Source organism: Malus sylvestris, chromosome 16 (genome assembly GCF_916048215.2).
Source record: "Malus sylvestris chromosome 16, drMalSylv7.2, whole genome shotgun sequence".
Taxonomy (NCBI): domain Eukaryota; kingdom Viridiplantae; phylum Streptophyta; class Magnoliopsida; order Rosales; family Rosaceae; genus Malus; species Malus sylvestris.
This window is the reverse complement of record NC_062275.1, coordinates 26,891,602-26,905,431: the sequence shown is the minus strand read 5'-3', so window position 1 is coordinate 26,905,431 and position 13,830 is coordinate 26,891,602. Positions and strand designations below refer to the sequence as shown.

The 13,830-nt window shown below is 38.3% G+C and overlaps 1 protein-coding gene and 1 pseudogene across 1 annotated transcript; both read left to right on the top strand.

The window, feature by feature from the left end:
• The window catches only part of LOC126609249 (uncharacterized), a 36,547-nt pseudogene extending 33,464 nt beyond the window's left edge, over nucleotides 1–3,083 (top strand).
• A 7,342-nt stretch (nucleotides 3,084–10,425) lies between these two features.
• LOC126607122 (60S acidic ribosomal protein P3-like) lies at nucleotides 10,426–11,936 on the top strand. Its single transcript, XM_050274573.1, has 2 exons — nucleotides 10,426–10,752; nucleotides 11,579–11,936. The coding sequence occupies exons 1-2, from the start codon at nucleotides 10,555–10,557 to the stop codon at nucleotides 11,744–11,746; spliced, it is 366 nt and encodes a 121-aa protein (XP_050130530.1). The 5' UTR covers nucleotides 10,426–10,554; the 3' UTR covers nucleotides 11,747–11,936.
• Nucleotides 11,937–13,830: the final 1,894 nt, after the last annotated feature.

The window sequence follows — 13,830 nt, the reverse complement described above, 5'->3', positions numbered from 1 at the left end:
ACATAATGTATTTCTTGTTCTTGTTCTTTCAGGTTTTTCGTCAAGTCCTAGTTCTAGAGATTTGGCAAGATTAGTTATACTCATTATTGATATAGTGAAAGATTGTTGTTGCTGTCCCGTGGACGTAGGCACATATTGCCGAACCACGTAAATTCTTGGTGTTATTTATCTTGGTTATTTGTTTTTTCAATTTCCAGAGTTTGTTCTTGTTTTTCCCATTCTTAAATGCGATATTCTCAACAGAACATGTACCTATGATGGAATCTCATTTTAGTTTACTGAAAAAGAAAAGGCATCATCATCTTTGTTCAGAGAATGTCATAGATAGTCTTTATTTTTGTGATAAATTAAAAAAAAAAAGATTTATTTCATAAACGTTATTCTTTTGTTATGAAAATTTGACACTTATGCAGCTGCTCTTCCTTGTAGAAATTGGGGGAGGGTGGTTGGGGAAACGAATTCTCCCTTTAGTTTAACATTTATTGATTTTCTTTATTTACAAGCACGACATACTTGAATGTGCATGCGCATACAGTGCATGGCAAACTGGCATGAACATGTGTCATTTGATATTTACACAAGTCGTATTTTTGTTGAAATGGGATGGTGTTCAAACTTCCGAAGTGTAGTCAAGACAAGTCGATCTTAGAGAACAATCTTTTCCTCTAGAGATTTGAGTCATTGACAAATATTGTTATGGTGGGCACTATTGTCATATTGTGGTGGGAACGGTGCATGTGGGACAATCACACGGTGCCACATTGTTTGGATTTTAGCACAGCGCCATTTGACAGTGTTACTCGCACAGTAGAATATTTTATTATCAATGTTTGACTATGTTACCATATGATAGACCCTTGTTTTTCTTTCTGGTATATTTCTTCTAGTTGTGTAATTTTAAGGTTTCCGTCCTCGTGCAGCTATGATTATTACTCATTCTCAGTCATTCCCGCGCTGGGAGAGCTCGTTGCAGGAGATAGAGAATCTTACCAGTACTTGGTAGAGAGTATCCGTCGTTTCCCCCCACAGGTTTTGTTTTCAGATTCCATACTTGAATTCTCTGTTTCAGTATTATCTGGATTTTGATTGATACTGCTCGTAGCTCTTGTAGCTTTTGTTATATTCTTTATGATTGTAGTACAAGCTTGCTTTGATGATTGCAGATGCAGGTTTCCAACAAGTTGAATATGAAAACCTTGTTGGAGGAGTGGTTGCTATCCATTCGAGGTTAAAAGTTTAGTAGTGTTTCAAACGCGTATCCTTGAACAATTTTTGGCATTGAGCTTTTTGTTTTACCTCGTTTGAATCACATATAGGAGAGCAACATGAGCAATTTTTTCGGTCTTGGGTAATACTTACTCGATTGATTTGGTGTATAGTTTTCGAATGATTAAATGAAGCAAATAAAAAGTACAAGCACATTTACACCGGAAAGTCACTGCAGTCCACCCGCTGACTCGAACCATTACGCCTCAAATTCTACACCACCATTTCTATCGGCACCACCGCAGACCACCTCCTTTGGCATCAACCTTGTACCTCCAGTCAATACTTGAAAAGGTAAGCATTTGGCTCTCTGATGTTAATATTTGATGAACGAAGCCAATGAGTTGAGGAATTCTGACATGTCACTTGATGTATATTTAAACTAACCTAAAAAATAGATTAATTTAAACCCAATTCAACTCGCAAGCGCACGAATCAATTGTAGGAGTATATGCAAATACGAGGTCGATTTCACAAGGATTACTTTAACACCAATTAAACCAGTTGATTACACGAAACTTAACTTAATTGATTACGAAAAATAATTAAAACTCCAACTTATTCAAACCAGAAAGATAATAATGAAAACACACAACGAATGAAACTCGAAACAAATTAAGGTGATGAAAGCCTAAGGTCATGAAACTCTAAACACAATGATTTTCTTTCTACCTCCTTGCACTACTGTTTCTGTAGCTGGTGTTTGTGCTTGTTTGCCTCATTGTAGGTCTTCTTGTAATCTTTGGCATCTTTGCCGGGATATTGCATTTCTAGTTTATGAAAAAAAAGGTCATGAATCCACCAATAACAATCCTATTCCCTTTTCTTCAAGCCGATTACTATCCAATTACCATGCCAATATTTAAGGTTGTTTTTTCTAAGATATGAATTAATCCGGGGTCAGACATCAACTCATGTATCTAAATACAATAACTATATCATATTGGTTAGGCATACAGTTAAACACAAAAACCCATTATGCGTAGAAGAATCATGTCAACCAAGTAGGACTAGCTTGATATTGGTCATCCTCACTAGTTTATCTACTCTTCTTAATCTTAGTTCCAATAAACCTAATTGATTGGTTATCCTCTGAGATTTATCATATTATCTACAAACAAGTTCACAAAGATGGCCAGTCACAAGAACATTCGAAACTAGAATAAATTAAACACAAAGATTAGGAATTAAACATGGCATGTAATTGAATAATAATCAACAAGGTACTTCGGAAATAATCATGTCATGATTTCATCATAAACCATAGAAAATTAGTTTAGTTACACATAGTCATAATAAATATCACACAGAAGTCATGTAAGAAGATAAAACCCAGAAAAGAATGGTAAAACCCATGCTAAGCTTCCCTCCCTTTTGGACGAATTTTGTGTATTTTTTGCCCAGTCTTCAGAGAGCTTAGGGTAATATATTTAGTCTAGAAAAACCTTAAAAAGTCTGGTAGAAACTATCCTAAATAATTAATAAACAAACTAGGAAAGAATCGTTATTGGCTTGGGAAACACGTCATCTGTCTTGCACACCAAATTTGGGGTTGATTTATCTTATGGAAAATTCTGTAAAAATATAGAAAATGTAACTTTATCTCTTATCTTTCCAAGCATATATCTCACGCCACTAAGAAAAATCGGGAAAGCTTTCAAATTATCATTCTCTCACAGCTGCACAATACTGACGGGATTGCAACTTCTGCGGGATTGATTTGTTAAACTGGAACATTTAGCTTCATGGAAAATTATAAAATTCGGATACAACGAGCTTCAGCCTCTTAGCTTCCTTCTCCAACTGGCCTTGCATCAAAATTCCTCCAGAAAGTCGAATTATCACCAAAAACATCATGCGTGCGCAGATTGGCTGAAACTAGAAAAAGGTAAGTAATAAGGTTCTTTTAAGATCAATTTGTTAACAAAACATAGGGATAAATGATATGAAATAATATCAAATAATGCACTTATCATCACTCAGCCTCATGTGTTGTATATGCAATAGTAAAGTTTTCTCTACTGATCTTTCAACCATACCTGTCAAATTAAACCTAGGAATGACAATCGTACGAAAGTTACCAAACAAGACACAAGGATGGTCATATAATGTCAAATGTTTGCAAAACTGTCCGCATCCATATAAGCTTTGCGATATCTTTCCCGCCTTGAGATCAAGCCAACAACTGTGAACATGGTAAGTAACTGAAAGTTACCGATGTTACGACCATATCATCTACGTAAACTTCCATAGTCTCTTCGATCTTTTCTTTGAAGATTCAACTGACAAGCCTTTGATAGGTTGCCCTTGTATTTTTTAGACCAAAAGGCATAACTTTGTACCATGTACCTTAGTCAACAACAAAGGACGTTGCTTCCATGTCCAGCTCATTCATCTTTATCTGATTTTATCCAGATTAAACATCCTTGAAGCTTAGCATCTCGTGCTTTGCTATCGAATCTACTAGCAGGCCAATATGCGGAAGAGGATACAAATCTTTTGGGTATGCCTTGTTCAAATCAGTGAAGTCTACGCACACTCTCCATTTGCCGTTTTCCTTCTGCACCACCACGACATTGGCCAGCCAGTCTGGATGATGTACTTCAACTAAGAAGTTGGTGTCCTTGAGTTTGTCATCTCGAATTTTATGATCTTGCTTCATTCAATTATGTGATTTCATTTACGCTAGATAACTGGTCTGGTAGTTGTGTTTAAGTGGAGGCGATGGTAGATCATGGAATGATCGATCGCGGGTATATCTTCTGCGAACTAGGCAAACACATATTTGTTGGCTCGTGAGAAGTTAGTGAATATTTCTTTCTCTTGATTGATCAGCTTTCATTCAATCCTGGCTTTGTGCTCTAGCTTGTCGGGACCTAGGCTAATTTATATGGCATCCTTATCGGCCTTTGATTCCTAGAAGTGTTGTAGTCTTGGGGATCGAGATTTAGGTCGAATTCTTTGTAACTTGTCTGTTGACCTGCCGATTGTGATTACTATGCTGACTCGTCCATGGGAGTGCTAGAGTTTTCCTCTCATTTTTGGATTATGTTCATGCTCTCAAAAGCACATCAGTGTGCCACAGCTTGGTCTCCCTTATCTCCTTTACCCTAACTAGAGTGGGGTAGCAGAGCAGCTGATGGTAAGTTTATGAAACGACCATCATCTTGTGCAGCTCGTTTCAACCAAGAATGGCGTTGTGTTGAGTTGGGCAGTCCATAACATGGAAGGTCACCAGATGGTTGTAAGGTTCTGCTTGAACCATAGCTTCAACGTCCCTAGGGATCAGACGGTGGCCCAATGAATGTGTGGATGGTGTTTTTTCCCTTGTTGGTGTTGTAAAAAAATACTCATCTTCTTAGCAACGTTTTTGAAGATGATGTTTACTACTGATCCATTGTCCACCAAGACCCAGCTGACTAGGGCGTTAGAGATTTGCACCTTAACGATAAAGGTGTCATCGTGGGGAGAGTAGACATCTTTCAAGTCTCGAAAAGAGCACACCAAGATGTTAGAGTCGATAATTAATGATTTGTTAATTGAAGCCACCATTTGAGGCTTCTTGCACGATGTACCAGGCAGGATAAAGACCATCAAGCCTTCTAGATTTTCTACATTATCTTTTAGGAGAAGGTCGTTGGAGCGATGCATCTGGGCTCAGATCAACAATTTTTGTTGGGATCTAGGTGGGAATTTCCTGGATCGATACCTCCTTAAAACGGGAGACGACATCTTCAAGATCATTCATTCACATCTTCAGGACGACGAGTCTTGCTTGTTCTTTGGCTAGAGGGCTCACTCAGATGTCTTCCACATATGGACATATTTCCATCAGATCTTCCCATGTAGGATCTATGGTGGAAACCCCATTGTTCTTGAGGTCAACATCATGCGTGGGGATGACACGAACACAATATGATGGTTTAGGAGGGGTCTCCATAAGGGTAGAGTGATTTGATTGAGAGGAATATGAGTTCACTCTCAATGAAAGCACCAATTGTTGGAACCAAATTCGTGCACCACCGTGGATAATGAAGGAACAAATCTGAGTAACTTATAAAACAATAAACAACCGTGAGCAGGCTTGAAACCTCGAGGGGGGCCATGCAGGCCAAAGCCTCTTCAAATGTCAAGTTAGTAAATAAATATAAGACTCAAGTAGTGGACAAGAAAATTAAAGTGCAATACTTGCGTTACAGAGACAAACCCTTGAAGGGCATATTTATACCAAACAGGAGAGACCTTTTTAGAAAAGAATCTTTGTTCTAAGCTGGGAGAATCCTAGAGGATATCTAGAAGTAGATATTGTGTTCTCTTTAGAAGTGTGATTATTTGGGGCGCACGCCAATTCTTAGATTGTAGGAACTCCAAGACATATGGAGAATCTGGCTAATTTCAACCCAAATTAGATCCATGTGTCTTGCAGAACAAGCATGGTCATTATGGTAAAGTCACTCAGACTTCGCTTATTGCTCCGAAATAGGATGATGGTGGCACCACTACTCCGTTAATCTAGCCCCGCTCAAAGCTATCCAGTTCATGACCGAGCTTCTAAGGTAACTATATTCCGATTCACTTGCTCTGGCCCTAGAAAATCATGGTTCCACAAGCTTTAAGCTTTGTCTCAGGCCCACAAGCTTACTCGTGTTTCGCTCTGTTAGTCGCTTTCTCTAATAGTTCATTTACTTTGGAAAGATTTATCATATTAAAGTTTTATTCTATGAACAAGGAAGCGAAGGATGAGAAAAATCACGCAATTACATGTTTATTATCAAATTCCCATGAATAGGCACAAAAAGTACAACTATTTGGGGGAGACAAGCGTCACCCCTCGCATGCAAAACTTTGCTATGAAGACTATACAACAGACTTGATGAGGATCATAAACTTTGACGAGGTTCAATCGTCGTCAAAAAACTCTCATGAGGATAAGAGAAAGTTCCAAGGAAGAAGAAGAACCCCCTCAACACCTTACTAAAGTTAAACCCATATGCGAAGACTGCGAGGAGGATGTCACATATGGGAGGGTAATGGATGAATGTTATGGAATAAATTGCAAGAAGAAAATGAGGCTATTATGATATTAGGGCTTAACTTCATCTTGCCTAATTTTGCTTGATAGTGACAAATATGGAGAAAGTATATTTCTAGTTTGGAAATTCTAGGGGTGGAGTCGGAATATAGTGCGGGCTTTACTTCATCTTACCTCAACTGTGTAATATATTTTGGGACTCGGGTTCTAATCATGCAATGACATGACTCAGGTTTTGATTAAACCTCACTGCTTATCAGCTTGTTGATTAACCAGATCGAGAGTAATCAATTCCGACCGTGACTACCCAGCTCATCTCATCCCTCGTGAATTGTGTGTCGAAGGCTATTTGGGCGAGTTCATTGGCATCATTACTTTGGATTCGTGAGATGTGTTTGCACATGATGCCAGAGAACATGCTGGCGAAGAAGGTGGTGACCATGTGATAAAGAGCCAACGTGCAACTCATGCAACGAAAAATGCCTTTGATTTGGTTAATCATAACCTATAAGTTTCCTAACACTAGAACTCTAGTTACTTTTAAGTCATTCACCATTCTAAGACTAATTACCAACGCTTCATACTTGGTTTGGTTGTTGGTGCAGTCAAAGTCGAGTTTAAAAGTGAATAACCAACACTGTCATTTTGGTAACTGAATGATTATACCAACACCGGCTAATGTTATGGTACTTAACTTGTTGAAATACATGGTCCAAAAATTATCTTGCATGTGAACCATGTCGATCTCAACGTCTTCGCCCTTGAACCTATATAGAAAAGGATATGAGAGTGGCGCCTTCAAGACTTGATTATAATATCGTTAATATCTACCTCAACAGCTAAAAAGATCATGGAAAATAGTATTCATCACAAGTTGATACGTAGCGCCAACATTTTTCAGGCCAAACGACATCACAACCCATTCGTATGTGCTAAGAGCACATGGGCATCGAAAGGATGTTTTATGCACATTTGCTTCGGTAATGAAAATTTAGTTGTAGTCAGCATGGCCATCCATGAAAGAGAGAATCTCATGAATGGTCTCGGCGTCGATTAGCAAATCAGATATTGGCATTGTGTATTCATCTTTAGGAGTTGCCAAATTCAAATTGTGAAAATCAATGCAGATCAGAAAAGCACCATTCTTTTTCAGACCGGCATAATGTTCACCAGCCACTCCACATACCAAGCTATCCTAATGAAGTCGATATTTAATAGATGAACAATCTTGTGTTTGATGCCGACCTACACTTCGGTCGAAAATCATCTTGGTGGTTAGCGAAATGGTTTGCATCCTTCTTTATTTTAAACTCATGTTCAACCAGACATTTTGTGGTAACTCCAAGCAAAAAAATCTTTGAACTTAATGAACAAATAACAAAGCTTGGCCTTTAAGGGCCGATGTAATAAAGCACTAATAAAAAGAGGCTGATGATCATCGGTTGTTCTTACATTAATTTCCTCTAAAGGGTCTTAGACTAATGGCTTGTTATCTTCAAGTTCGGCAAGAGCTGCATTAACCTTCTTGAGGGGAAAAGTTTCATCGTTATACACTTCGGCAAGGAACTCAATAAAGTTAATCCCAGAGTTAAGGTCTTGGGAAATTGCATACTAATGGGCCAGCAGACGTTCCATGATCAATGAAACTGTGGCATGTCGTCTCTCATGAATGGTTGTACTAACCATCAGACAGGTTGTCAACCAGACCAAGTGTTACCAAATCCTATTGAATTGTTTCGGTGCTAACCTCGATGGCTTTTTAAATAGATATCCTTATTGGCTGCCCTGTCAGCTTTAAAGCCTTGAAGTGTGATGTAGTCGATGTTTTCATCATAATAGTTAGATTGGATCATGTTGGTTTCGAATGGCTGACTATCGGCTACATATACTACAACCGACTTACCATATCAGAAGATTAAAACTTGATACAATGAAGATGAGATGCAATTGGCTTGGTGGATCCAATCCTGGCCGAACAAAGCATTATACTCGGTCTTTGAATTGACAATGAAAAATGTCGTCATGTACGATTGACCAACAATCATGACTTCCAAAGGTAATACACCCTTGGTTTGGGATTTGTCTCCCACAAAGCAACTCATGATGATGCTAAATGGAATGAGCTTATCCTTCGATCGTTTGAGGGCTTTCATTACCAAGACTAGCATAATGTTCACCATCCCTCACCAGAAGTTACTATTATAATGTGGTCTATGGCAGAATGAAGGCTCATATGAATGTTTCTTCTGTTCGCTTCCTAGAGGGGTGATGCAACTCATTTGTTTTCCCATTAAAATAACATATCATTTAGTTTCTATATTATTTTATAAATATTATACTTTTGCACAACAATGATTTAAACTTTTTATATATATACACAAAATACATTTACATGCTGTTTTCCAATAAACATTGATAATTATAATATTCAATGCTTATTGCATATGAATCAACAAGTCAAGCTCATGGAAAGTGAACTTCTACATGAATTAAGGACTAGTTTGGCATTGATGTGCTTTTTAAACAAAAACTGATTCTGTTATACTATGAGAATAAACAATTGCAAAATAAAGTTGTTGAGTATTTGTAAAAGTGTTTTAACAAAGACAAAATGTCTAAGTGTATGATAAACTTTTATATAAATTGATGTGAATATGTTAAATGATTAAAAAGAATACGGTATTTAATGTAATATAATAATTGGCAAAGACATAATGTAGGTGTAAAGACTGTAATTTTTAAAATATAGGGGGGTATACTTGTGTTGACCCTAACAAACTACTTAGCTTACGTGGTGCGCATGCTGAATAGCTAATAAGTGTCCTTTGGTTGAATGCAGGGCCTACCAACTCGTTAGCCAAGCTCGGCCGAGGACTGAATGAATGTTGATATGGTGTTAGGTGCGCTGATGACTTCTAAATCTTGCAACTCCGGCTGAGGAAAGAACACGTCTCAGCCTTCGGGTTCTAGAGCCTGAAGACAAGATTGTTAGTACTATGAAGTTCAGTAATGACAGGAGCATAATTATGTGACTTTGTTATTTTATTTCTTTGCATTTACTTAGTTAATTTCCATTTATTGTAGTAATTTAAGTTATTTTCGGATTATTGAAGGTCCAGTTGGTAAAGATGATAATAAATGGCAAAATGGAGCAATTTGGAGCAGTTCTGAACTTTGATTGGATAGCATGTGTGGATAGCATATGGGCTGGATGTTTTTGGTGTTTAAATGGTGCTAGATATGTGCTAAAATCTGGAGAAATTAAAGTTGAGGCTTGGATGACAAGAAATTACACAAGAAAGAGGAATCCTAGTTGGAGAGGATCTTATCTTATCTTATCTTATCATATCTTATTCAACCTTATCTCATCCTATCTCCAGCTGTAAGGAGGAATCCTAATCACATTCCAACACTCTCTACCTAATTCTTAGAGTCTTAAGATAATTCAAAAAGCCAAAACCTGTTCCTCCTTGGATTCAGCCATTCCCTCCCTATATATATGAAATTCCTGCATGTTTTAGAGCGTGATGCACCTTAAGGCTGATAAATCTAATTTGTTACTGGTCGAACCCAAGGTTATAAAAGACGCTAAGCGCTAATCGGGTGACGGGCTAGAGCCTAGCGCCTAGGCGCCTAAGCAGGGTCTAGGCGAGCGCTTAGGCAGACTAGGCGGATTTAAGTAAATCTATTATATTTCGTGTAAATTAGTGTCTGTTTATATTTAAAATATATATAATTTCATCATAAACTACAAAATAGAATGACATATATATTATGAAGTATTAGAACATAATAAAAACATGGGGAACAAGCATATAATATGTGTTCACTTAACTATTAAGCAAGTCTCTTACAATTTATTAAAAAAAAAATAAAATACAAAATGAAAGTTATCTATTTTCTGTCTAAGTGAGTCGTAACCTAAGAGGGTGCCTAGGTGGTCTAGGTGGATGCCTCATCAGGTCTATGCACCATTTCTTAATTTTCAAACGCATAAGCATTAATCAGGACGGTGATCAGCCGCTTTTTTAGAACAGTGGTCGAACCACAACCAATAAAAAAGTAGAAATGGAATTGTGAAAGATGATAGGGTGAAATTTGTCTTTGTGAATTGTTAAGCGGCTGCTAGGGTTTTGGCATCGTATTGTACATATAGAGCAAAACTCAGAGTAAACAGCCGTCTTGCCCGTGTCGTCTCAAAGCGCCAAAATCTACATCACAGAAACCATCGTTAGGGTTAGCGTTTTCGATTCGCCATGGGAGTGTTCACCTTCGTGTTGAGGACCTCCGGGGGAGAGTGGTGCGCCAAGCAGCAGAATGGAGACCTTGAGGCCACCGCTCCATCCACATTCGAGCTCCAGAGGAAGCTTGTCCAGTCCGCTCTCTCTTCCGACTCCTCCGGCGGTGTCCAGACCTCCTACTCTCCTGTCACTCCCACCTCAGCCGTCTTCCAGGTCTCTCTCTCTCTCCCTCCCCCTAAATCTCGTGTTGTATTATTGGTCCTAGCCTCCTATGCCTTTGATTCTTCAGTTCTGTATTTTGCTTACGGTTTTCAGTTGACATGGAAAATTCAAATCTGGGATTTGATTTGATTTGTTTTGTTGTTTATTGTTTCTTGATCTCTCTGATCTTTTTGATCTGTTAATTTGTTATTTTTTGATCTTTTAATTTGTTATAGGCTTTCCCAGAAATGTAGTCGATTGTTGCAAAAGTAAAATAATAATAATGATGGAGTGAACTGTAGAATTATGATTGCCCAAATCGTTTGCGGACGCATTCGTTACATTGCCAAATTGTATGACTTGTTTTACATGTAAAATATGCTCCACCCTTGGGTTTGGGTTTGGGTTTTTGCTTCAAATTAGTCAGAATTATGTTCGCTCAATTCGTTCGTGGATGCATTCGTTACTCTGCCAAACTGTATTTTTTGTTTGACATGTAAAATCTGTTCCACATCCCTTGTGTTTGGGTTTTTGCTTCAAACCAGTTTGAATTGTGTTTGCTCAAATCGTCTGTGGTTGCTTTCGTTACTATGCCTAATTGTATGACTTGTTTTACGTGTAAAATATGATCCAATCGTTTGAGGCATCCATAATCATGAGTCGATGCTTGTATGCCTTTTTATTGCCCCGTAAGACCAGTTGTTTTAGACAAATGCTACAGCATCAAAGAACTTTGAAAACCAAGTGTGGGTGTTATAAATTGTTTATGCGTGTTAGTCTCTTTTTAAGTTATCGTGTTGTGGTGCTGAATTTGTATGTTGAAACTTAATTGGTTCAGGTGATCGTTGGTGGCGGTGGTGGTGGCGGTGCCTTCATTGGAGGTGGTGCTACTGCTGCGGCTCCAGGAGGTGGTGCAGCGGCTGCTGCAGAGGCTCCCGCAGCTGAGGAGAAGAAGGAAGAGAAGGAGGAGAGCGATGATGACATGGGATTCTCTCTCTTTGATTAATCTAGTCATAACTCTGTCGCTACCGAGTTACATATTATGTCGTAATCTTTACTTGTTCCTTTCTTCAAATTGCATGTAGTGTTCGATGTTTTTGAATTGGTTGGATGAGAGATTATGAGATCAGAAGATATTTTTGTTAAGCAGTTTGGTGCACTCTTGAAATGGTTATGTGGTTATGTTTAAAGTGGTATCCTCTGTTAGTTATGTGGTTATGTTTAAAGTGTTTTTGGCTTTGTTTCTGCATTCTCGACCGATTTGACATTTAAGCCTAAAATCTTCATTCGTAAGTTATCCGTGCAAAATACTAAATATGTTTGAAATTGCTAAGCATCTCCAAAGTAGATGTTAAAAAGTCAACATCAGTAATAACATTAACAACAAAAAAAAGATAATTGTTATAGGCCTATTTGAGATTGAACGATCTAGGGTTTAGAGAGAGGGGTTTGGCAATATTGAGAGAGAAGAGAGATTGATTTAATTGTGATGTGTGTTTGATTCACTTCATTGTGCCTTTATTTATAGTAGTAGGAAGGGTAAAATCTTTCCTTTTAGGATTACAATATTTAATAAGTAATTTAATCCTAATAGGAATATAAGATATTTTCCCAGATTCCTTAGGATTTTATACAATCACATTCTTATTCCAAATATGACTGCAACACTCTCCCTTGAGTGTGTAAATACTCAACTAACCATCGTATCAAATCTTTAGCAGAGTAGTTGATGAAGTCATCGACATAACGGGTGATCGCAAGTCTCAAATTTAAGTGAAATATGCATTTGTAGTAAAACTCACAAAACCTCGCTATGGTAAAACCCAAGGCATGGGGAAAACCCATAGAATAAGGAGAAAAGTGAGAAGTATGCATAATGTCTAAAACGAACGTCAAACTGGACGAAGGTAGTAAACTTAGCGGAGTATAATCATCCTAGGATGGGTGCCTCATTAAAACCTCGTTAGGTAGCAAAAACCCAGTGGGAAAAATGCTCCTAATTGTAGGAAAAAGAGTACATTAAGATCATATGAGTATACTTCTAAATACTCCTCCTGAGTTAGACATAACTTCTAAATAAGAGAACTACAAGCGATTCAACTCAGATAATTTACTCATACTAATTCCTTGGACAAGCTTCTGAAATGTAGACTTGGGCAATGACTTGGTAAAAAGATCGACCAGGTTGTCCTGGGAACGGATTTGCTTGATTTCAATGTTCTGATGCTGCTGCTGCTAGTGTGAGTAAAAGAACTTCGACGCTATGTGCTTGGTGTTGTCTCCCTTGATGTATCCCTTCTTCAGCTGCTCGATACATGCTGCATTGTCGTAGGAAGGTCAACAACTGATGTAAGACCACTAGTGCTTCGAATATGTTCCATAACTTCTCTCAGCCAAAAGCACTCACGCGATGCTTCATGTAGGCGAGAATCTCAACATGGTTAGACAAAGTCAAAACTAGCGTTTGCTTGGTACACTTCCAAGATATAGCGGTGTTTCCAACAGTAAAGACATAACCCGTTTAAGAACGTGCTCTATGTGGATCAGACAGATATCCAGCATCTGCGTAACCAACAAGGCGAGAATCAATCTGAGGGCCATAAGGGGCGGCAACACTAAGAGATTCACGAGTATAGAACAAACCAAATCCATAGTACCTTTGAGGTAGCGGAAAATGTCTTTAACACCATTCTAGTGCCTGCGTGTGGGCGCATTACTGTATCTAGCCAATCGATTCACAGTGAAGGAGTTGTCGGGTCCAGTGCACTGAGCCAAGTACAATAAAGCCCCAATTGCACTTAGGTAAGGAACTTCGGGTTCTAAAATCTCTTCCTCATCCTCCTTTGGACGGAAGGGATCTCGTTTAGCATCTAGAGTTCGAACGACCATGGGTGTACTAGAAGGCTTCGCTTTATCCTCATTAAAACATCGCAACACCTTTTGGGTGTAGTTCGATTGATGTACTAGGATTCCATCCGAACAATACTCGATCTCCAAACCAAGATAGTATCGAGTTTTCCCAATATCTTTCATCTCAAATTCTGATTTCAAATGTGTAGCAATTTCCTCAAGCTCTGCGGGAGTCCTAAT

Bases quoted from the DNA above. Each gene is read 5' to 3' on its own strand.
- LOC126607122 (XM_050274573.1), top strand. From the start codon at position 10,555: ATGGGAGTGTTCACCTTCGTGTTGAGGACCTCCGGGGGAGAGTGGTGC. The intron at 10,753-11,578 runs GTCTCTCTCTCT...TAATTGGTTCAG, and splicing joins CCACCTCAGCCGTCTTCCAG to GTGATCGTTGGTGGCGGTGG.